The sequence below is a fragment of the Procambarus clarkii genome, chromosome 2, assembly GCF_040958095.1.
Source record: "Procambarus clarkii isolate CNS0578487 chromosome 2, FALCON_Pclarkii_2.0, whole genome shotgun sequence".
Taxonomy (NCBI): domain Eukaryota; kingdom Metazoa; phylum Arthropoda; class Malacostraca; order Decapoda; family Cambaridae; genus Procambarus; species Procambarus clarkii.
In genome coordinates, this window is record NC_091151.1 from 38,179,779 (window position 1) to 38,201,764 (window position 21,986).

General features: G+C 43.7%; 1 protein-coding gene across 4 annotated transcripts in view; it reads left to right on the plus strand.

Annotated features, from left to right (window-relative positions):
- LOC123762393 (serine/threonine-protein phosphatase 2A 56 kDa regulatory subunit gamma isoform) overlaps positions 1–21,986 on the plus strand; it is a 121,543-nt gene that overhangs the window by 63,648 nt on the left and 35,909 nt on the right. For 2 of the 4 annotated variants that reach the window (XM_069324480.1, XM_069324485.1), the window contains exons 4-8: positions 903–1,151; positions 2,469–2,623; positions 5,780–5,910; positions 11,150–11,209; positions 20,006–20,219. In XM_069324480.1, coding sequence (XP_069180581.1) covers positions 903–1,151; positions 2,469–2,623; positions 5,780–5,910; positions 11,150–11,209; positions 20,006–20,219 — 809 coding nt within the window. The remainder of the gene's footprint in view (positions 1–902; positions 1,152–2,468; positions 2,624–5,779; positions 5,911–11,149; positions 11,210–20,005; positions 20,220–21,986) is intronic. The other 2 variants (XM_069324486.1, XM_069324491.1) reach the window with 1 other exon arrangement.

The window sequence follows — 21,986 nt, forward strand, 5'->3', positions numbered from 1 at the left end:
ATATTGGCTCCCCTTAGAAAACCAGCGTTGAATGTAATGAAACGGCATTTTCTGGGTGAGCCCCGGAGGCTCCCTGGCAACCCTCCCTTCCACAGGTCGGTGTTTTTTTCACGTTTGTTGAAGCTTAGCGTCCGAACTGGAGTGCTATGCAGCCGGCGCGGTGAGGTCTGGGGGGGGGGCCTCTCAGGGAGAGGAGGGCTGCACGGATGTGCGGCGCGACAGTAGTGTGTTACGTTTGCTTGTTTCCTTAGGATTGTAGGGAGTTCTACCTTTCTGTTCGGTTTTTGTTGTTAGTTTCTTACTATGTGGGGGGTGTTTTGTTATGCCTACCTTTCTGGGTGCCTAACCCCAGTCGATGGCAGATAAGGAAAACCCCCCCCCAACCACGGGGGTTTTCCAGAGCCATTGCTTCCTGAAAGGGAGCCTGGCTCTGAAGGGGCCAGGTGTAGGCTCATGGTCCCTAGTAGGTCTGAACTCCATAGCTAATGTCCCGGTCAAATATAACATACATTAGCCCGATAAGCTCCTGGGAGCCGTAGGGGCTCACCCAGAAAATGGTATTTCATTACATTCAATGGTTTTTTTTTTAATTATTTCTAGGAAAACCTTCTTTTCATAAAGTAAGTTGAAACCCATTTTTATTATCATTTTCCCTCATGAGTTTTATAGTCATACGGTGAGAAATATTTTGTTTTGTTTTACAGGCTGTAACAATTGAATAAATTTTCCAACAGAGATTTGTTGCTTATTTTGCCTAGCAATGATAGCTTTCATATTTCAGATCAAAATACGTTTTAAGATTCGGTGCGTACAGCCGAGAACATCAGATCTGGTAGCTTCTGCTGGTATCTTACTAGCCATTAATATTATAAGTGATTGACTTGAATGAAATTGCTTTACAGATGCTCAACCAAATGAGCGGGAAGAATTATTTATTCAGAAGATTCGACAGTGTGGTGTTATATTCGACTTCATAACTGACCCTCTTAGTGATCTAAAATGGAAAGAAGTAAAACGAGCAGCTCTGAACGAAATGGTAGAGTATGTCACGACACAGCGTCAAGTAATAACAGAACCCGTTTACCCTGAAGTGGTCCAAATGTTTGCTGTTAATTTATTCCGAACCTTACCACCTTCTAGTAATCCGTCAGGTATGGTTCGATATTACTGTATTGTATATTAATACTGTATTTATTGATCATGTAATTAAATATCCTGTAAATATTCAATGTAGCCTAATTTTATACAGCTTATTCTGTTTATGTATTACTTCTTGTAACTATGTGCACTATAGTACAAACATTGATGTAAAAAGGCAGTTAGTAGAATTTGGTACTATTCACTTTATAGTCTCAAAAAAATAAAGCTATAAAAATAAACTTAATTATTCTTAAGCCTAGTATAGCACACATATGTACCATATTCGGCCTCAGATAGTGTGTATTACGCCTAGGAAGATTAGGTTAGGTTCGTTTACGTTGTCTCTGCAGTTACACTCCTGAGGTACTTCATGTAGAAAAGCCCTTAAGTTTTTATTCTCTTCGCACCTGTAATTTTATTTCCTTTTGGACCTGATATTCATTTTATTTTCTATTACCCAACCTGTTTTTCATCTGCAAATCAACTATGTGGTTGAACACTGTGACACAGTACACTAGTTACTGCCCTCATCACGTGCTATCCTCTCAGCGTTAGCTTTACTCTTAGCAAATATTTAAGTCTAACATTTCTGTTTCATCTTCTCCTTTCCCCCTCCCATTAGCAGCATTGTGTTTCTTCAAAAATTGCCATTTGGTATCTGACAATTTTACTCTAAATGTGTCATACCCATTATAGTGTCTTTTTTTTTTCATATTGATCTGTGGTTTAGCATACTGCTTTACTCTCACTCCACGTGCTACCATCTCTATGATGTATTTCATCACTACCTCGGATATTTCTTCATAAGGCACAAGTGTGTGTGTAGCAACAGCATTGCTTTCTTCTCCTATGTTGCTCCTCTCTTCACATCATCTACTGGTCCCTGGAAGATTGCATCCCCTGTTATTCCCGTGAATTTTCTCTTTACTGGAATAATTTCGGTTGCAGCTCCTGTACTCTCTCGCTTATTTTGTTGGAAGAGTGAATTAGATATCTAGTGTGAGTGTTGGTTAGTTTGGGAGGATTGGATTGGCGGCTTATACTTCTTCCATTTTATTAACGTTTTGGTTCGGCCTCCACTTTTTTATTGACTGCGGTTCATCCTGTCTTCTAATTTCACCTGTTAGGTTTTTGTTTTCTAACACTCATTTTCTTTTACTTTTTTGTATGATTACTCTGGGATAATCCCACAGTTTTCCAGTTGTGTGTGCAGTTAGTAAACTAATCCATATGTCAAATTGTTTTTCAGATGTCTCAGGTTTATTGTATAATACTTTGCTCCAACATAAACAGAAAGTCTCCCATGACTTTACTTGGCTTTTCCGTAGGAGCAGAGTTCGACCCAGAGGAAGATGAACCTACTCTTGAAGCTGCGTGGCCCCACTTGCAATTGGTGTACGAGTTTTTCTTAAGATTTCTAGAAAGCCCAGACTTCCAACCATCTGTTGCCAAACGTTTCATTGATCAGAAGTTTGTGCTGCAGGTGAGTTTGAGATTCCTAGCTAGTGCTTCAGTTTATTTAGATTTTATTCTTAAGTGTCAAGAAGGCTAAAATAATAAAATTTTGAGGGGAGGAATTCTCTTAGATATTACATTTTAGATTATTTTTTTTATATATTTTTTTATATTGAGCTGCAGTATATGGAAGTTTCTTTATTAACTATCTTGAACATTATTAAACAAAGAAACTAGGTATTGATTTTAATAAGGTTTGGTACAGAATTTTGCTTGTTTTTACCATATGATTCGGCAAATTAGGTCATTAAACTAATTTAGCATGTTAGTGTGTGCACTCGGCTGATATGTTTTTTAATTATTCACTTGATCACGCAGATGACATGTGTCTTGAGTGTTCATTCACACTTCCTCTTCTGTTCTTCTATCATTGTCATATCTGGCATATTGCATTATGTTTATTCAGTTGCTTTTATAAGGTCTTCTGCAGTTAACTATTACTGTACTATTAAATCTCAACAGCAGCAACATCATAAATTTATCTGTCTTGTCAACTACCCATTCATCTTGCATTGCATATGCCCATGTCATCTCGGCTCAAATGGGGGGAATTCGGAAATAATGTCACATTTGATTCCAGTGGCATTCAAATGAAAGTTTTGTAAGAAAGCATGTCTCATGTTTGCATGTCTCATGTTTGCATGTCTCATGTTTGCATGTCTCATGTTTGCATGTCTCATGTTTGCATGTCTCATGTTTGCATGTCTCAGCACCATTTTTGTTTGTTTGTATGTAGTTTTGGGGGTCAATCTTTTAAAAGATGAATGTACAATGCTGATTGATTGTGTTTGTTTTTAAATATGTGTTCTATGCCTTATTTTAATTTCTTTAGTATTTATTAATTATCATTGCATTCACAGAAATGTTGGTCACATCAGTGTCAACAGTCATAAAGTTGACAACAATCAGTTTTCAATTTGCTTAAAAGTACAGTAATGCACTTTTAGTAAATGCTTTGTATGGAAAACTGTTCAGATATGATGTGGAGGTTGAATGACGCATACTGAAAGTGGTACAATTTGTCCAGAATGGCAGGATATCTACTTTAGTCCTGGATCCACATAGTGTCCTGTAAAAGTTTTTATGTACTGAGAATGTGACTTCAGTGTTTTATTACTGGGTAAAATAGGTGCCAGAATATCTTTGATGCTTTTCTCAAATTTGTGGTGTAAGTCTGCTATACCCCATTTTCTACAGTGGGGGATGTTTTTCAAACTTTTTTGTTTATTATCTGATTTCAATGAAATTAAACCCATTTTAAAGCACTTCTTTAGCTGGATAAATTGTTATTCAAGAAGAAATTTTGTGAAATGAGTAATGTTCTGGTACAGGAGAATCAAATGTTTCTGCTGCTACTTCAATCGAAGTTTAAAGCTTGAATTTAAACCGTTTATCTCTAGCAGATTTAATACAGATGAGTTTTGTTGGGTTCCCAGCCATATTGGTATTACTGTACCTTAAATGTGTGTGCAGATGCTGCTGCTATGGAAGCTATCCACACTTGTTCTATTCCCCAAAAAGCATTCCTAATTCAGATTTCTACCTAGGCATTAATTCATTGATTCAGTATCGTTGGCAGGGCCATTGGTCTTGTATTACAGGCAACAAACTGCATACTTGGCCTTTCCCCTGCCACTGTTATTGGAGGTGGGAACTGATCTGGCTAAGTTACATATTGACCATGTGCAATTAATTCATGGGAACTTAATGAAATGCCGCTCTGCTAATTATTGTCCAAACTGTCGTGTCCCTCTTACAGTTGTGCACCTTGTAGAATGTCCCAATTTTAAGGAAGATTGTCTCTTTTTGCTTTCGAAATGTCCCTTGATAGAATCTTTAGTGAATCTGATATCTTCAATATTGCTTGCTATATGTGCTTTTGTTCTCATATTGGCATCCTCAGTAATATTTAGCACCTTTTGTATGTCCTGGATTGTACCTGGATAAGGTTCTGGGAGTTCTTCTACTCCCCAAGCCCATCCCTGGGCCAGACTTGACTTGTGCGAGCTTGGTCCACCAGGCTGTTACTTGAAGCGCCCTACAGGTTCACATATCTACTACATCCTGGTTGGTCCGGCACTTCCTTGCAGAAAACTGCCTAGTTTTTCTTGAAGACTTCCACTTTTGTTCTGGCAATATTTCGTATACTTGCAGGGAGGATATTGAACAACCGTGGACCTATGATGTTCATACAGTGTCCTCTTATTGTGCCTATGGCAGCTCTACTCTTACTGGCCCTTTTCTGCATTTCATTTCCCAAAGTTTCCTCCTTTGATTTTCCTCTATCCCTGCCAGTTTCTCTCTGTCTCAACCCTCTCTCTCTTCTTTCCCCTTTCTCCCTTTTATTTCTTGCACCCTCCCTTTCATTTTCCTTGCTTGCCTCCACTTCCTGTCTAACCTATATCCAATCTTTCTTCCTCATCCCACATTTCTTTTCCCTTCCCCTCCTTCCTCCCTTTTTCCTTTCCACTCTCCTTCGCTTTCTATATCCCCATTATCCCTGTCTCTTCTGTGCTCTCTGCCTCTCTCTCTCCTCTACCCCATCTCTCCTTTCCCCTCCCTCTTCCCCATATCTCTTCTTCCTTATGAATGGGCAGCAAGAGAGAGAGGTTTGCTACTTTTTCTATTAATAATACATGATCACTACACACAGAAATCACAATACCGTGATGCATCAAATGAACAAATCCACAAGGGCTGTGACGAGGATTCGAACCTGCGTCCAAGAGCATCCCAGACACTGCCTTAATCGACTGAGCTACAACATGGTCAAAAGTATTGCAACCAGAAGTTCTACTGAACTTAATTGGATCCTACAGCCTCTCCGAGACACAAACCAGGATTTTACACAATTCCCCCCAATTCCACCCAATTCCTATTCCAACAATATCATGCTACGGTTTGTTTATCCTTCCCCCACATTACTCGCCCATCCACCCACCGATAACCCTACCCATACTTATTCTCCCTCGATATATCTATTTTTAAGTATGTAAATGTGGGAAGGATAATTTAACAAGGGGAAAATATTTGTATTGTGTGATCTGCTTGGATCAGGGATAGCTCCCTCTGTCTGCTGCAATTGAAGCATATCTAGTTACTTGTCTCTTTCTTTTTATTCCAGCTGTTAGAACTGTTTGATTCAGAAGACCCTAGAGAGAGAGATTTTCTCAAGACCACTTTACACAGAATATACGGCAAGTTTTTAGGGTTGAGAGCGTTTATCCGCAAGCAGATCAACAATATATTTTACAAGTGAGTTCCACGAGTAGCCTAATGTCCTTACCTTTTGTCCTGTCAATTCATATTTCCTGTGCATTAATTTTCCAAGCTACATGTTTTAAAATTTATTTTCCAATGTTCATTTTATAAACTTTTTATTTTCTAATTTTTAATTGTCAGATTTAAAGCTTTTACTCTGAGTATAAATGGCAACATATCAGATACATTCCTAAGTTGCCATTTTTTTCTGGGAGGGGAAGCCCCTACGGCTCCCCGGAGCTTACTAGGCTGATATGCTAATGTCAGACTTTGGCATCAGTCATGTCTATGGAGTTCTTATGGGCTTACGGGGGACCATGAGCCAGAACCTGATCCCCCCTCTAGAGAGGCAAGGGGAGCAATGGCCTATAGAAACCCCCGCATGATTGGAAGCATTCTATGTATGCCATTGACCGGGTTAGGAACTCTGAAAGGTAGGGGTCTCAAAACAAACCCCTATTCTGGTGAAAATTGCAACCAAAAGCCAAACGAGTGGATAGAACTCCCCAAACAAAAACAAGCAAACTAGTATGACGTCACCCGTCGTAAGCGCCGCTGTCTGCGCAGCTCCCCCCTCCCCGGGAAGGGGAAAGGGTAGCCCCAGACCCATCGCACCGGTGATCCACACCCCAGTTCTTGAGGCTCGGTTGTGTGCTCTAGCTCCAGTCTTTTTGCGGCTCTGTGCCTTGTGTGTGGCGGCTTGTACTCCAGGGGTACGAGAGCCAGGAGTTAATCTTCAGTACTTGGGCTGCATGCGCCTATGGTTCCCTTTCCTAGGTGCCTTGTAAGTGCTGCCCTTGGAGCTAGGGTTACCTTCCACAAGTTCTTCAGGGTCTGCTTCTGTGGGCCCGTTTAACGGCTAGGTTTTTCGGCCGCCCTTTGGGTACTTGGGTGTTTTGTCTGCCTAGTTAACCTTAGGGCAAGAGGCAGTTTTTGCACTGGTAAGAGGCGCAGGGTGCTGTGCAGCATGTTGTCACCTATCACAGCGGCCGGCTCTGTTCCTTGGGGTACGTTGTCCTCTTGTGGGGTTTTGTTTTCATTTTTTTTTTTTTTTTTTTTTTTTTTTTTGCCTTGGCGGGGGGTTCTGCCCTATTTGCCACTGGTGTTTGGCTTCAGCCTGATACTGTACACGTCCTTGGGGTTCAGCTTTAGACAGTTTGTTTGGTAGTTTTGGGCGCCGGTTAGCAGTACCCTGCCTGGGTTTACCTGAGTGCGAGTCCTCTTCAAGTAAACGCTCAGGACACTGGGAATCCTCTAGGGTACACGTGGGTGGATGTGACCCCGGGGGGTCCCTCCCCCTCGCTTCATGCGAGTTTGAGGGTTGTTCGGTCCCCTTGTCTCAGGGCGACCCTCACTGTTTTTGCCTCCGTCACGCAGCCTGTTGGGTCGGTGACACTTTCGACCCTGAGTCCTGTGAGTATTGCTGCTTGCTGGTGACTCAATTTACCCAATCTGTGGATGATCATCTTCGGGTATAGGCTGCACAGGCGTTGCATTCTAGGATTTTGTTTGTTGCAACGCGCTCAGTTGGTTGCTCACCCGGATGCCCTGCGGCTGCCCCGTATTGCCTATAGGGACCCGGACTTGGGGGTGGGGGTCACTTCGACCCTGGTTCAGTCCGCACCTCCTAGTCCTTACCCTTCTGTTGTTCGTTCTGGTCTCCCCTCCTCTGCTTCCAGCCCCGAAACGTCTGAGGATTTCGGAGTCGGGGCAGGGGTTAGTTGGTCTTGAAACTCGGGCAGCCTCGGGGGATGCCCCTTCCAGTGTGGTGACAGAGGCATTCGAGTCTCCTTCCCCGGCTGAAGCCTCTGGGTCTGACCAGTCGGCCTAATCTATCTGGCTTCTATGACTGCACCTGGCCTTGTCTGGTGGGGTCGGTGTTTGGGGGAGGACTCGGCCCCGGGTCCTGTGGAGGAGGACCCTGGGGCTGGGGAGGGGCTGACTTGGGGGCCTTGAGCCCCGCTGGACCCCGCCTGGGTTTTCCTGCCCTCTGAGCAAGGCTTACTGTTACAAGGAGTGGGGTTTTCTTTCTCCCCCTCTGCATACGAGTTGGACTGGGTGTCTGCTCCTTCCCTGGTTCGGTTCCGTGTTCCCCCGGGTGCTTCGGTTCCGTCTTTTCGGAGGTTTTTCGGCTAATCGCATCCAACCTGCTGCGGTGCTGGTGGCCCTTGCGGCAAATCTCCTGCGTGACCCAGATTATACCTCAGCAAGGGATCCCTCGGCTTTCAGGTTTGGGACTTCGTTCCCTTTCTGGCTCCGTTACGAGGTTCCGGAGTCGTCCTGGCTGGCGGACTGTCCTGTCTTTGCCTTGGAGGCTTAGCACTCCTTCTGCTGTTCCCGCATGCTTGAGTGGTGGGAGGCTTCGACGGCGCTTCAGGTTTTCCTGGATGGCGACCTTGAGCACCTCAATGAGTGCTTGTTTGCTCCTGCCCTTTCCCTGGATGTTGGTGTCGTTCAGCTCTATGTGCCGGTTCCCTCCCTTTCGGCGGCACAGGTGGCGGATGACTTGCACGCTCGGGGCCCTTTCTTTGCAGCCTTACGCTTCTTTTCCCTCCTGGAGCTGTCTTCCAACTGGCTCACGGAGGATGAGGGAGCGCTTGAGGCTGTTCCTGGGTCTGGCGTCTTGGCCTCGGCGGCTCACTTGTCGGCTGCCTTGTCTGACTCGTGGTCCCAGGGGTTACGCCCCTGACTAGGGGCATAACTGGCCGACCCCTCACAGTGTTCAAGAGAGAACTGGATAAGCACCTCCAAAGGATACCTGATCAACCAGGCTGTGACTCATACGTCAGGCTGCGAGCAGCCGCGTCCAACAGCCTGGTTGATCAGTCCGGCAACCAGGAGGCCTGGTCGACGACCAGGCCGCGGGGACGTTAAGCCCCGGAAGCACCTCAAGGTAACCTCAAGGTAGGTAACCCAGTAGGCCCACAGAACTCCATACGTATGACTGATGCCAAAGTCTGACATTAGCATATCAGCCTAGTAAGCTCCAGGGAGCTTTCGGGTCTCACCCAGAAAATGGCATTTCATTACATTCAACACTTTATTTTTTTTTTTATATCACAGTAACATTTAAAACTAATACTCATAACATTGCAATCTGTTATATCATACTATGCAGTACTTTTAAGTTTTGATATTAATAATTTTCAAACTCTCTTAATTATTGCTTACATAAAATATGGCAATTGTTTAAGGAAAGAGGAAAGAAACAAGAAATTGGGAATGTGATGAGAATAAGGGATATTTGAAGATACTAGTTATGCTGAAGAATCAGAGTGCAAATAAATAACTTGGGAAAATAATTAATGGATTGTTTCAGAAAATGGGAAGTTATTTTGGAATAATGTTCACAAGCTCAGCAGGAACACTGAGGGAACAGCTGGTGAGGATATTTAAGATAAACCCAGGAGAATGTTTGTTTGTTTGTTTGTTTATTTATTTATTTATTTATTTATTTATTTATTTATTTATTTATTTATTTACAAGAAGGTACATTGGGTTTATGAGAGTACAGAGACTTGAAGTTTGACACTTTTGTAAAGCCACGAGCACACACAGCGTTTTGGGCAGAAACGCTTCTCTCCTCTATGGGAGAAGAGATCAGAGCTAGGCTGAGGGAGCAGTTGATATTATGAAGGGCTAAAGTGAACATGACTGACTTTGTTGGTGTGAGAAGAGTTCAGGATAGGCTACCAGAAGATATATTCATTGAAGATATAATTGCTTTAATGCTTGTGAAATGTTAGAAAGCTGCATTTATAGATACTATGTACTATATATTATGTATGTATGTATGTATGTATATTATGTACTATATATTATGTATATATGTAGAAAGGATGAATGCAAGGGAAACTGGAATTTGAATGCGTGAAAGTTTCGCCTGAAAGCATGGACAGTCTGTGTCAATTATTAACAAAAAACAAAAATGTGATTATACCTTTATATAAAAATAAGTGTTGTTTAGATATGAACTTGAGATATATTTTATTGTTTTTTCATCATTAAACTGTATTTCTTGTTTTGTTTCTTTATTAGGTACATCCCTTGTGGCTGATTTCAGAACCATTTTAACACCAACATTTCTATCCACATAACCTGATGTCTAGATGTTTTATTTTAATTAATATGGAGCATGTATGTCTTGGAACTATTCCATGTATAGGCATCAGCGGAACACTGCTAAATGGTTAGCAATATGCACTGTATTTGATAGCACAGCTTCAGTTTGTGTGTGTGTAATTACCTAAGTGTAGTTACAGGATGAGAGCTACGCTCGTGGTGTCCCGTCTTCCCAGCACTCTGTCATATATCGCTTTGAAACTACTGACGGTCTTTGTGTGTGTGTGTGTGTGTGTGTGTGTAAGAACTTTGTATAATAGTTACAAGATGTGGGGAATTTTAGCTGTAAATGGATGGTTGTGTCATCTACTTTTTAATTTATTTCATCTGTCTGCCACTCTGTAGGTAAAATAGCATTTCCATACAATTTTTAGTACTTATTTTGACTCTGAGTCCTCTTTTTTTAATGGTCATAATTAAAAATAGTCATACATTTTTGTAGATTCCCTTGACTATTTTGTCAATTGTGATACTATTACCTTTTTTTCTATTTCTTCTAGTTCTATCATATTTAATGACTGCAGCCTCTCCTCATAACTCTTTATAATTTTAAGTTCAAGAGTTAATTAATAATATGATTTTGCAGCTTTTCTATTGTACTTACATGATATGTAGATATTCAGTACATGAGCTTTTGTGCCTCCTGGTCCCTTCAGGGGTTTCATCTGTTTTGGGTACCTTGAGGGTAACTTACTACCCTGTAGTGTGCTTTGGGTGCTTAACCTGCTGACAGTCATCCTTCATGCACCTTCAAGCTCTCGTCTTGTCCAGAAAATAGCATTTCATTACATTTGACACTGGTTTTTTTTTGGGGGGGGGGAGAGTTCGACATGTTGCTTTGGTCCTGACTTTTTGCGCGTCCCCTTTTCCTCCGGTGGACATTGGTTCCTACTGTGTTGCTCAACGTTTTTATTTTGCCGTTTCCTGGTTCCAGGCTGTATGGGTGCAACTAATTTGGCTAGGTCCCATATTGTTTGCCAAATCGAGGTTGCACTATGTAGCATGATGAATTTTATCTAAAATTAGTGAATACATATTATAAATCTTGTTTTGTTTATATTTAGGGCATTGTAATAGTTTTCTTTTATTAATGCTTGCTTTTATTCCTCAGGTTCATATATGAAACAGAGCATCATAATGGTGTGGCTGAATTATTAGAAATTTTAGGAAGGTAAGTGTTGATCTTGTTAAAGATTTGTATTTGTGTTAGAATTAGTGCCTGTTAGAATTTACAGGCAAAGAACTCTGCCTGTGTCCTGTCATTTTTGCTTATTTTATCATTAATAATGTTAAAACTTCCTTTGGTTTTTAATGTTTACAACCTCGAAGTTTATTTTAACCATCCACCATTGTTGCTAAAAAAAAAAAAATTACACTATGACTGCTGTCCTACATTGTTTCCTTTTGTTTCATCTTTGCCTTTGTGGTTGGATCAACTTTAGCTTGACTTGTTCTTATATTTTTCTCACCTTGTTATACTTATGAAGCTTTACTTGCTAAGGGTAAGTTTCAGATGTTTGGGCTCGTTTCCCAACTCTCCATTGAATTGTGCACAGGGTTCCAAGTCTGTTGGTTTCTGTCATATCTGTTTGAAGCTATGTATGGACTCTGTCTCCACCGCTTCCAGTTTTTAGTGCATTCCACATGTACTCTATCTAATCTTGCATTGTTGAAATTTACGTTAGGTAAAGTTACGTCATTTTGGTTACAGTTATTGAATTTTCACCTGTGTTCCCTTGTGGTAATGTTCCCTCCTGTTTCTTATGTGACCTGATGTTTAATTTCTTTTGTCTTTTCTTGTAACTTGTGGCTCTAAAGTTTGGGACTAGTCTGGTGGCATACTTCAGAACTTTCTCTAGTTTTTTGTTTGGGAAAAAGTTCACATTTGTGCTGCATATTCCAAAATTGGTTTTGGAATATGCATATAAAAAATCTGCAAGGTCTTGAATGTGAACCCCCTCTTCAGATTCCTAAAGGTCATTTTCATAATTGGCCAACTGTTTATTTGTAGCTAATGATTCTTGTTTCATGTATGTTTTGGATGACAGGACAGTGCTAATACCATTATCAACCCCAAGTCATTCTTTCCATTTAATTCCAGGAGGGTTTCCTCTTCTATAGTGTACCGTTCTTTGTAATTACCTAAGTGTAATTACAGGGTGAGAGCTATGCTCGTGGTGTCCCATCTTCCCAGTAAGGACTTCCCACAAAAAAGAAAAAACTACAATCAGTATTAATAAAGTTTTTGACTGGTCAGCAAAAAAAAAAAAAATGATGTTTAATAGTGATAAATTCCAGGTACTCAGGTACTGTTAAAATGAGGACCTTAAAAATAATACAGGGTACAAAACACAATCAGATTTGCCCATAGTAGAAAAACATGTTAAGGATTTGGGAATAATGATGTCTGATGACCTACCATCTAGGGAGCATAACCAAGCAAATATTGCGTCAGCCAGAAAAATGATAAGCTGGATTACGAGAACTTTCAAATCCAGGGATCCCATCATAATGGTTGTACTATTTAAATCACTTGTGCTGTTCCATCTTCTTGAGGTTATCTTGAGATGATTTCGGGGCTTTAGTGTCCCCGCGGCCCGGTCCTCAACCAGGCCTCCACCCCCAGGAAGCAGCCTGTGACAGCTGACTAACACCCAGATACCTATTTTACTGCTAGGTAACAGGGGCATAGGGTGAAAGAAACTCTGCCCATTGTTTCTCGCCGGCGCCTGGGATCGAACCCAGGACCACAGGATCACAAGTCCAGCGTGCTGTCCGCTTGGCCAACCGGCTCCCTCTTGAGTACTACTCAGTACTCACTTCCCCCTTCAGAGCAGGAGAGATTTCTGAATTAGGGTCCCGGGTTCGAGGTTCGATCCCGGGCGCCGGCGAGAAACAATGGGCAGAGTTTCTTTCGCCCTATGCCCCTGTTACCTAGCAGTAAAATAGGTGCCTGGGTGTTAGTCAGCTGTCACGGGCTGCTTCCTGGGGGTGGAGGCCTGGTCGAGGACCGTGCCGCGGGGACACTAAAGCCCCGAAATCATCTCAAGATAACCTCAAGATGTACTCACTAGAAAGAAGATGAGAGAGATATCAAATAATATACTTATAAAAAATACTAGATGGCCAGGTCCCAAATCTACACAGTAAAATAACAACATACTGGAGTGAATGATATGGAAGAAAATGCAGAATGGAACCAGTGAAGAGCAGAGGTGCCATAAGCACAAGAGAACACTGTATTAACGTCAGCAGTCCACGGTTGTTCAACATTCTCCCAGTGAGTATAAGAAATATTGCCAGAACAACCGTGGACATCTTCAAGAGAAAACTAGATAGTTTTCTTAAAAAGTGCCGGACCAACTGGGCTGTAGTGAATATGTGGGCCTGCGGGCCGCTCCAAGCAACAGCCTGTTGGACCAAGCTCTCAAAAGCCAAACCAGGCCTTGGGCTGGGCTTGGGGAGTAGAAGAACTCTCAGAACCCCATCAAGCAGGTATCTAGCAATACTCTTTGTCGTATAACGCTTTGAAACAATCGGTGGTTTTGGCCTCCACCACCACCTCACTTAGTTTGTTCCGTCTACCACTCTGTTTGCAAAAGAAAACTTGATAATATTTTTTGGCACCTTTGTTTTCTTAGCTTGAATCTGTGTCGACTTGTTCATGAAATTGCTGGTTTCAGGAATTCCTTTTTGTCAATTTGGTCGATTCCTGTTAGTATTTTGTAAGTGGTGATCATATCACCTCTTTTTTTTTATCTATCTTCTAGTTTTGTTATGTTTAACACCTCTAGTCTCTCCTTGTAACTCTTGTTTTTCAGAAGCCAATTTTATAGCATTCCGTTGCACCTTTTCCAATTTCTTTATGGACTTTCTTGAGATTTAGGCACCATACAATTGCTGCATATTCTAATTTTGGTCGTACAAAAGTCATAAACAGTTTGTTTAGTATTTCGCCATCCTTATAATTAAAAGCAATTCTGAAGTTAAAAAGCAATACAAACGCTCCTCTCACAATGCTCTTTGTGTGTTCCTCTGGCGACAGCTTACTATCCAAAAATCATCCCCAGGTCTCGTTTTTTATTAGAGTTCTATAATTCCTCTGCACATAATTTGTAAGTTGTGTGTTGACTATTTTCTCCAATTCCACATTCCATAACATGGCATTTATCCACAGTGAATTCCATTTGCTGCTTGAAGCCCTAAGCACTGATTTTATCTAGATAAATTTGAAGGGCATTACAATCATCTACATCTCCTATCTTCTTCAGTATCTTAGCATCATCTGCAAACATGTTCGTATAATTCTGTATCCCTTCTGGTAGATCATTTATGTATATGATGAATATTACTGGTGCAAGAACTGAACCCTGTGGTACTCCGCTAGTGACACTCCTCCAGTCAGATACATTGTCTCTGATTACTACCCTCATCTGTCTGTCAGTAATATGTTGTTTCCAGCCCCATATTTCCAACTTCATTACTTTGCACATGCTTAAGTTAAACTGTAGTAATCAGTAGTTGAATTATTATTTAATTTTGTCCAGGTCATCCTGAAGTTTCTTGGAATCACTTATCGTATTTTTGCAGTTCTTAAATTGCGTGAACTAATTTATGTACTATACTGTATATTGCTATCCTGATCTGTTAGAAGAAAAATATTATATGCATACCCAGTACATCAAATCTGACAATCTCCATTTTTCTAACAATTTCTAATCACACACTTCTAGTATTCCTTGGTGTCCCAATTGACCGTCCATATATTACACACCCCGTGTGAACTCTTTACATTAAATGAAAGCAATGACTCGGTAAAGTAACAGAAGGTCATTGTACCCTTATCTACATCATTGGAGAATGTAATAATCTGTTAATAATAATATATAATGTTTTTATGGCTGAGAAGTGGTGGAAATGCTTAGTAATATATAATTAGATATCATTAGACTCTTATTATAATGAACAAAGTGTTCATTTAGCATGTAATCCATGACCTCACCCTTCCCCAATTGTGCTCCTTTATAAGCTAGTAACAATCCCTGTGCATCTGTTAGATGTGATAAAAGACTCTACAAGTAAAATGTCATATAATGTTAGTCTTACACTGTTCATGGTGCTTTTCTGATTGCTGATTATAGTGACTTGAAACTTTAAATACTTAGGGTTTGAATAAAAAATTATTGCAATCTTTGAATGACCCTCTCCTTGTTTGTTTTAAGATGATCATTAATTTGTATCTTCGTGGTATGCTGGATGACCTCCTTCAACATATCACCATCCAACTTAACTGTTTTGACTGCCTTACATTTTTGTGCAGCTTTAACATCACTTGCATAGGGTTTGTTACTGTCTACTTTCCCCAGTGTTTCTATAGCTAGTGCCTCCAGTCACCTTGGAGAAGCACATGGAGAGAACAAACAATTGTAACTTATGAGTAACACAGGTTTATATTGGAAAAATGTCACAAACTTGATAATTTTATTATGAGGTTATCAAGATACGCTAAAGAATGAAGGCTGTGTAGACAATGGTTCAAGCACCATTGTTGTTGTTAAGCAATGTGACTGACCTACCTCAGGGTGTGAATATGTACATGTCCATGTTTGCAAGCAAATGAACTTCGGGAAGACTAAGCAACATAGACTGTGTCTGTCTGTCTTTGTCTCGATCAATGTACCTTACACAGTTTATGTTGAAATAACCAGTTTCCCTTTCTTTATAATGGTGGCATGATGATTCATGCTTGGGGTTATCTTCTCTAGGTACTCCGTAAGTTCTACCCTTGCGTTTCAGGGTTATCTTTCCTGGGGCGTTTGGGAATCACTTCCGTTTGAGGACCTCGTTGCTTGATGTTGTCTTCGCCCATGTAATACGTCAGGGGTCTTGGGGTTTCCGTCTTGCCCCAGGTGGGGAGTGTTTTTCATTTAATTTCCTCTTTATTTCCTAGCTTTTTCGCTTTTTGTTAACCTGAGGTAGTACTATCTAGCTTCGTATTAGGCTACCCTAGGTTGTGTTGGTAGTCCTCTGTTGCCCCCGAGGTTTCATGGTTACTACTGATAGTCAGTTTGCCTGGTGACTGACAGGGTTCTACCAGCTTAGCTGGCCCCAGTGCCTGGGCTTCGCATAGGGCTTCCTCATCCTATGGGCTATGGAAAACCCCAGTGGGCTCAGGGGTACCATGGATGCATCTTCCAAGTTCTTCATTGACTTGTGCAAAGTTGAAGGTTGTTCATTGCCCCTGCCTCAGGGAGACAATCATTCATACTACCTCTGCCATGCTGCCTGTTGGGTCAGTGATACCTAAAACCTGGAGTCTTGCAGATCTTGTTCCCCACTTGTACCTCAATTACTCATCCTTGTCTCGGGGATCAGGCAGTGGCTGTATTGCATCTTTGATTCTCCTTATTGTAAAGGGCCAGGTTGGTTGCCCGGTTGGAGGCCCCGGAGCTGTCCTACTTGGATTTTAGAGACCGGGATTTGGGGTCGTTGGTCGCTTCGACCTTGGTTCCTGACGTGCCCCTGCTTTCTACCCAGGTGGGTGTGGATTGCCTACTTCCCTCTCTCCCCCCTCCCTCTCTCCCCCCCTCCCTCTCTCCCCCCCTCCCTCTCTCCCCCCCTCCCTCTCTCCCCCCCTCCCTCTCTCCCCCCCTCCCTCTCTCCCCCCCTCCCTCTCCCCCCCCTCCCTCTCTCCCCCCCTCCCTCTCTCCCCCCTCCCTCTCTCCCCCCCTCCCTCTCTCCCCCCTCCCTCTCCCCCCCTCCCTCTCCCCCCCCTCCCTCTCTCCCCCCTCCCTCTCCCCCCCCCTCCCTCTCTCCCCCCCTCCCTCTCTCCCCCCCTCCCTCTTTCCCCCCCTCCCTCCCCCCCTCCCCCCCCTCCCTCTCTCCCCCCCTCCCTCTCTCCCCCCCTCCCTCTCTCCCCCCCTCCCTCTCTCCCCCCCCTCCCTCTCTCCCCCCCCTCCCTCTCTCTCCCCCCCCTCCCTCTCTCCCCCCCCTCCCTCTCTCCCCCCCTCCCTCTCTCCCCCCCTCCCTCTCTCCCCCCTCCCTCTCTCCCCCTCCCTCTCTCCCCCCTCCCTCTCTCCCCCCTCCCTCTCTCCCCCCTCCCTCTCTCCCCCCTCCCTCTCTCCCCCCTCCCTCTCTCCCCCCTCCCTCTCTCCCCCCTCCCTCTCTCCCCCCTCCCTCTCTCCCCCCTCCCTCTCTCCCCCCCTCCCTCTCTCCCCCCTCCCTCTCTCCCCCCTCCCTCTCTCCCCCCTCCCCCCTCCCTCTCTCCCCCCCCTCCCTCTCTCCTCCCTCCCTCTCTCCCCCTCCCTCTCTCCCCCTCCCTCTCTCCCCCCTCCCTCTCTCCCCCTCCCCCCTCCCTCTCTCCCCCTCCCCCCTCCCTCTCTCTCCCCCCTCCCTCTCTCTCCCCCCCTCCCTCTCTCCTCCCCTCCCTCTCTAGCCCCTTCCCTCTCTAGCCCCCTCCCTCTCTCCCCCCTCCCTCTCTCCCCTCCCTCCCTCCCCCCTCCCTCTCTCCCCTCCCTCCCTCCCCCCCCTTGCTTCCGGCTCCCAAACGTCTGAGGGTTTCGGAGTCAAGCCTGGGTTTAGTGCGCCGGATGAGGCTCGGGTGGCTTTGGGGGGGTTGCTCCTTCTCATGCAGGCGTGGAGGTGATTGAGCCCGTTTTCCCGTTGGGGCATCTTGGCCGGCCCAGCAGACTCCCTTCTTATAAGCTTTTTCCCTGGACTCTGCCTTTTCTTCATGGGTGGTGGGTGTGGATGAGGACTCTGCCCCCGGGACCTCTTGTCAGGGGGTTCCCGAGGCTCGGGTGGGGAAGGGGAGGGAAGCCAACTCGGACCTCTTCGGCTCCTTTTGACCCTGCTTGGGCCCTTGTGCGCTTTGGGCGTGGGTTGTTGCTGCAGGGGAGGGGGGTGCTTTTATCCCCTCCTTTCCTTTATGCATTCGTTTTACCATATTTGCCGGTGTGATTTATGCACCTCGAGTCGGACGCATCCATCTTTTGCTTGGATGTTTTGTACTGTTGGAAAAAATAAAAAATAATTATTTTCGAGCATTTCATCATACTTTATTGCTCATTAATTTAATATGGTTTTGGTACCCCTGCTCTTCCCTCCTCTCAGATCAGTGGTTCGTTGTTTATGTTTTTGGCAAGAAGTTTACTACACAGGTTGTAAAACTTGGGTTTCGGATTGTGATGTTTTTGTTGACACAACTGGCCACCAGGGCGGTGCTCTTGGTCATGGTGCACCATCCCACAGCTGTGGTTCGTCATCATCCGATCCTTGCAAATGGCTGCCAGGAGGTTGAAAGTGTCTCATTCCTTTCCCAATTTTTGGGTCAATTTTAATTTTGTTCATGAACCATTGTTCTTACTGGTAACTTGGTTGTTTGTATGACATGTCTCCGATGTGGGTTATGTCTGCTATGAAATGGGTGGGGAGGTACGTGAATTGGTATGAGCTTCCCTCATTGCTGCAGATGTGTCGTCAGTAATTTTGGTAAGTTTGTATTCGTCTAGTTGTGCTTGAGGGGGTTGTGCTTTGGCTTGTTGGGCCTGCTTCTCGCCCGTCGTTCAACTGGTGAACACATTCCTGAGCTTCTTGAGCTGCTCTCTTTCATCTCTTAAGTTTGATCTTATGTATGGTGTCAGCCTCTGCCACATCACTGCCTCCTGCATTCCTTTTCTTACTATTCTTCCACTGAACAAGTTCTAATGTCACTGTGGGTCCTTTGGGTACTCAGCTTCCACAAGTGTCCCATTCTGGGTGTACCAAACATGTTGCTTTATCCATTTTTTCCTACCCTGTCCATTCCCTTGTGGAATTGTGGGTGGTGGTTGTGCCTCCCAGTCTTGTATTCCCGGGGCAGTCTTGTCTTGTGTATGAGACTGCGGTCCTTTTGTATAGTATTCCCTCAATCTTAATGAAATGATGAAAACTCACAATGAAAACAAAGCCACAATCTGTGGCTTTGTTTTCATTATTTTATTATTTGCATCGATTTTGTGCCTAGCGATCATGCGACCATATGCTCATCTGGCACCCTAGTCTACGGCGCTCAATATCCCATCTGTATTATGGCCGCTTTAGACGTATGGCCACTTTTTATCCAGAAAAAAAATATTTAGATAAACATTGTGCGTCTTATCCGCCGGCAAATGCAGTACGTAGGGTTTCCCCCCCTCCCCCAGGTACATTTCAGGGTGCCCTTGGGTTCCTCGGATTCATCATTTCTGAGGTTTTCTTCCTCTTGGCTTCCTACACACCTTCGGGATGCCCTTGGTGCGTACCTCCTGTTAGACCCGGTTTACGCCTCTGTGCTGGATCTGGTTTTGTTTGAGTTATATTCCGCTTCCACTGTTCGGTTGGGTTATGAGGTTCCAGTATCTTCCTTGCTAGCAGCCTGTATAAATGACTGGTTGGTGTGGGCTCTTTGCTGGTCTGCTTATCTGCTAGCCGGGGTTCTGGTTCTTTCCCAGCTTGCCGGGGTTCAGGTTCCTGGTAACTTGGTGGTGGTCCTAGTTGGTTCTGTCCTGGGTTCGGCCTTGGCTTGACCTAGTGTGGGATTTTCGGACTGCGTTTGTTACACTTTATCCTGTGTCTTTGCTCCAGTTGCAGTCCCGCCTTCAGCTGTTTTTGAGGGGGCTCGGATCACTCGGAGGTTGCTCGAGCTGCTGTGCGGGAGCCAAATCTTTGCACTGCTGGTTTATCTGCTGGGCAGAGGACTCCTGTGACTGATGACCCCAAACTAATTTAGCACATAACAGTTTGGATTGCTTCAGGGAGCTTCCAGGGCTCACCCAGAAAATGGCGTTTCATTACATTCACTGCTAGTTTTTATCTCATTTTAGTACAATTTAATTACATTGGATGTATTTATATTTTAAATCATTTTATAATGCGTGGTGTAAGGTACTGGGTATTAGCTGTTCCTGTATGTATTGTGTTCCTAAATAAATATTTTATCTTTCTGCAGTATCATCAATGGCTTTGCATTACCACTGAAAGAAGAACATAAAGTGTTTCTGCTGAAGGTTTTGCTACCCCTTCATAAGGTTAAATCGCTGAGTGTGTACCACCCTCAGCTGGCTTATTGTGTAGTTCAGTTCCTGGAGAAGGACCCTTCGTTAACTGAACCTGTCATCATCACCCTGCTCAAGTTGTGGCCTAAAGTCCATAGCCCCAAGGAGGTTAGTTTTTAATTTAACAATCACATCTTGAGGTAATCTTGAGGAACAATACACATTGTTTCTAAATTTACATTTTTTTAGATTTTAGGGAGCCAGGATGTTAGAATAGGGCATTTCATTACATTTGACGCTGGATTCTCTTCAGTCTCCCATTTTTCTCACCTTTGCTCCTAATGAAATTATGAAACTAGGTAATGATTTCTGGAATAAATTCTGAGGTAATCATGAGGGATCTCAATTTGTTCTTGCATGATATGTCAGATCAGCCCAGTGATGCTAGAGCAAGCAATAGCCTGGTTGACCAAGTGGTCAGTAGGAAATGCTTGGCTATAAGAGTAGAATTTATATAAAATTGGCAATGTGTTGTAGGTACTTCTGAGAATTGGCTTCGCTCTCATATGTGGCTTGTGTAAAACTATGATGTTAATTTTTAACACTTTCGTTAGCCGTGGACACGAGCGAGTCCGTCGGAGGTCACTTGACGCCTACCGTGTGTTAGTGTTGGACATCTTTTTATGTCCGACGAACAAATATTTCTATAAAACTCAATTCTTATCCGATCGACTTGGGGATAGTATCAACATGTTTGCCATAAAATTTACGATTTCTTTAGTAGCCACATAGCCTATCTGGGAGAACGGCATTGTCTTGTATCTTCATGGTAAAACTATTGTAGATCGCCGATGTGCGATAACAGATAACACTTCGCCCACTTCCCACACTCTTGCGGGTGGGCCGCGATCATCATTCTTCATTTATATGCATATGTCCGTGTAGGGAATTTTATTGCGATCTCAAAGATACCAAATTTAACGCTGTAGGACAAGTGTGGAGTTGACAACCCTGAAAAGAATGGAAACATCTCTTCGCTGTTTGGAGCTCATGCACTAGCTCACGGCTAGTGATCCACGTATTTTCTTTATTGGTAGTGGTTTAACCCTCAAACCGCGCATATCATATATAAATGATATCGGTGACAAAACCGAAACCGCGCACATCATTTATATATGATTTCGTGTCTAGCGCTATAATTTAAACTCCCCGCCTGGGATAGGGGCAGCTATAGTACAGCCACGACCGATAGTTGCCAGATGCCACCTAGAAAAAAAATCCAGGCCAACATTCTTGAGTGTTACAGCGTCAGTATTGAGCAAGCCACCAAGGCTGGCGCACGCAGCACGAGCTCACAGCACCGCTGTTCAGCTTGTGACCACAGCATCGCCTACAAATGCCATAATATATATGATACTGCTATTATTTAGCAATGATAGTATTACTGAAGCCCCCTGACTGTGATAAAACTGACCAGGATTCTGATAATAGCAGGATTGTGGTGATATTTAGCGCTGTGCTCCATGGAGGGAGGCGTAAGGCTGTGGGAGGGAGGGTTGTGGTGTCGTCTTCTGACTTTGTGTGGCCACCATTTATTGACTGCACTCACCATACCAGCTTAGTGGTTCGATATGGTGAACACAAATGTAGATACTTATATATAACGTGTGTATAGAGTGTGATAACAGCAAAAGGAGTAGGTTGGGAGCCGCCATTTTGGTGAGGGAGGAGCGTCGTCTGCACGTCTTGGCATGGTGTTTACTGATGGCCACTATGGTCTTTGGGCACCATGCCAGCTTATTTGTTCAGGTATGGTGAATAAAACAGGTAGATACTTATATATAACGTGTGTATATAGCGTAATAACACCACAAACAATATTGTTGAAGGACAATTATTAGTGCGTCTGGCCTTGAGGGCGGCCGCCGATCAGCT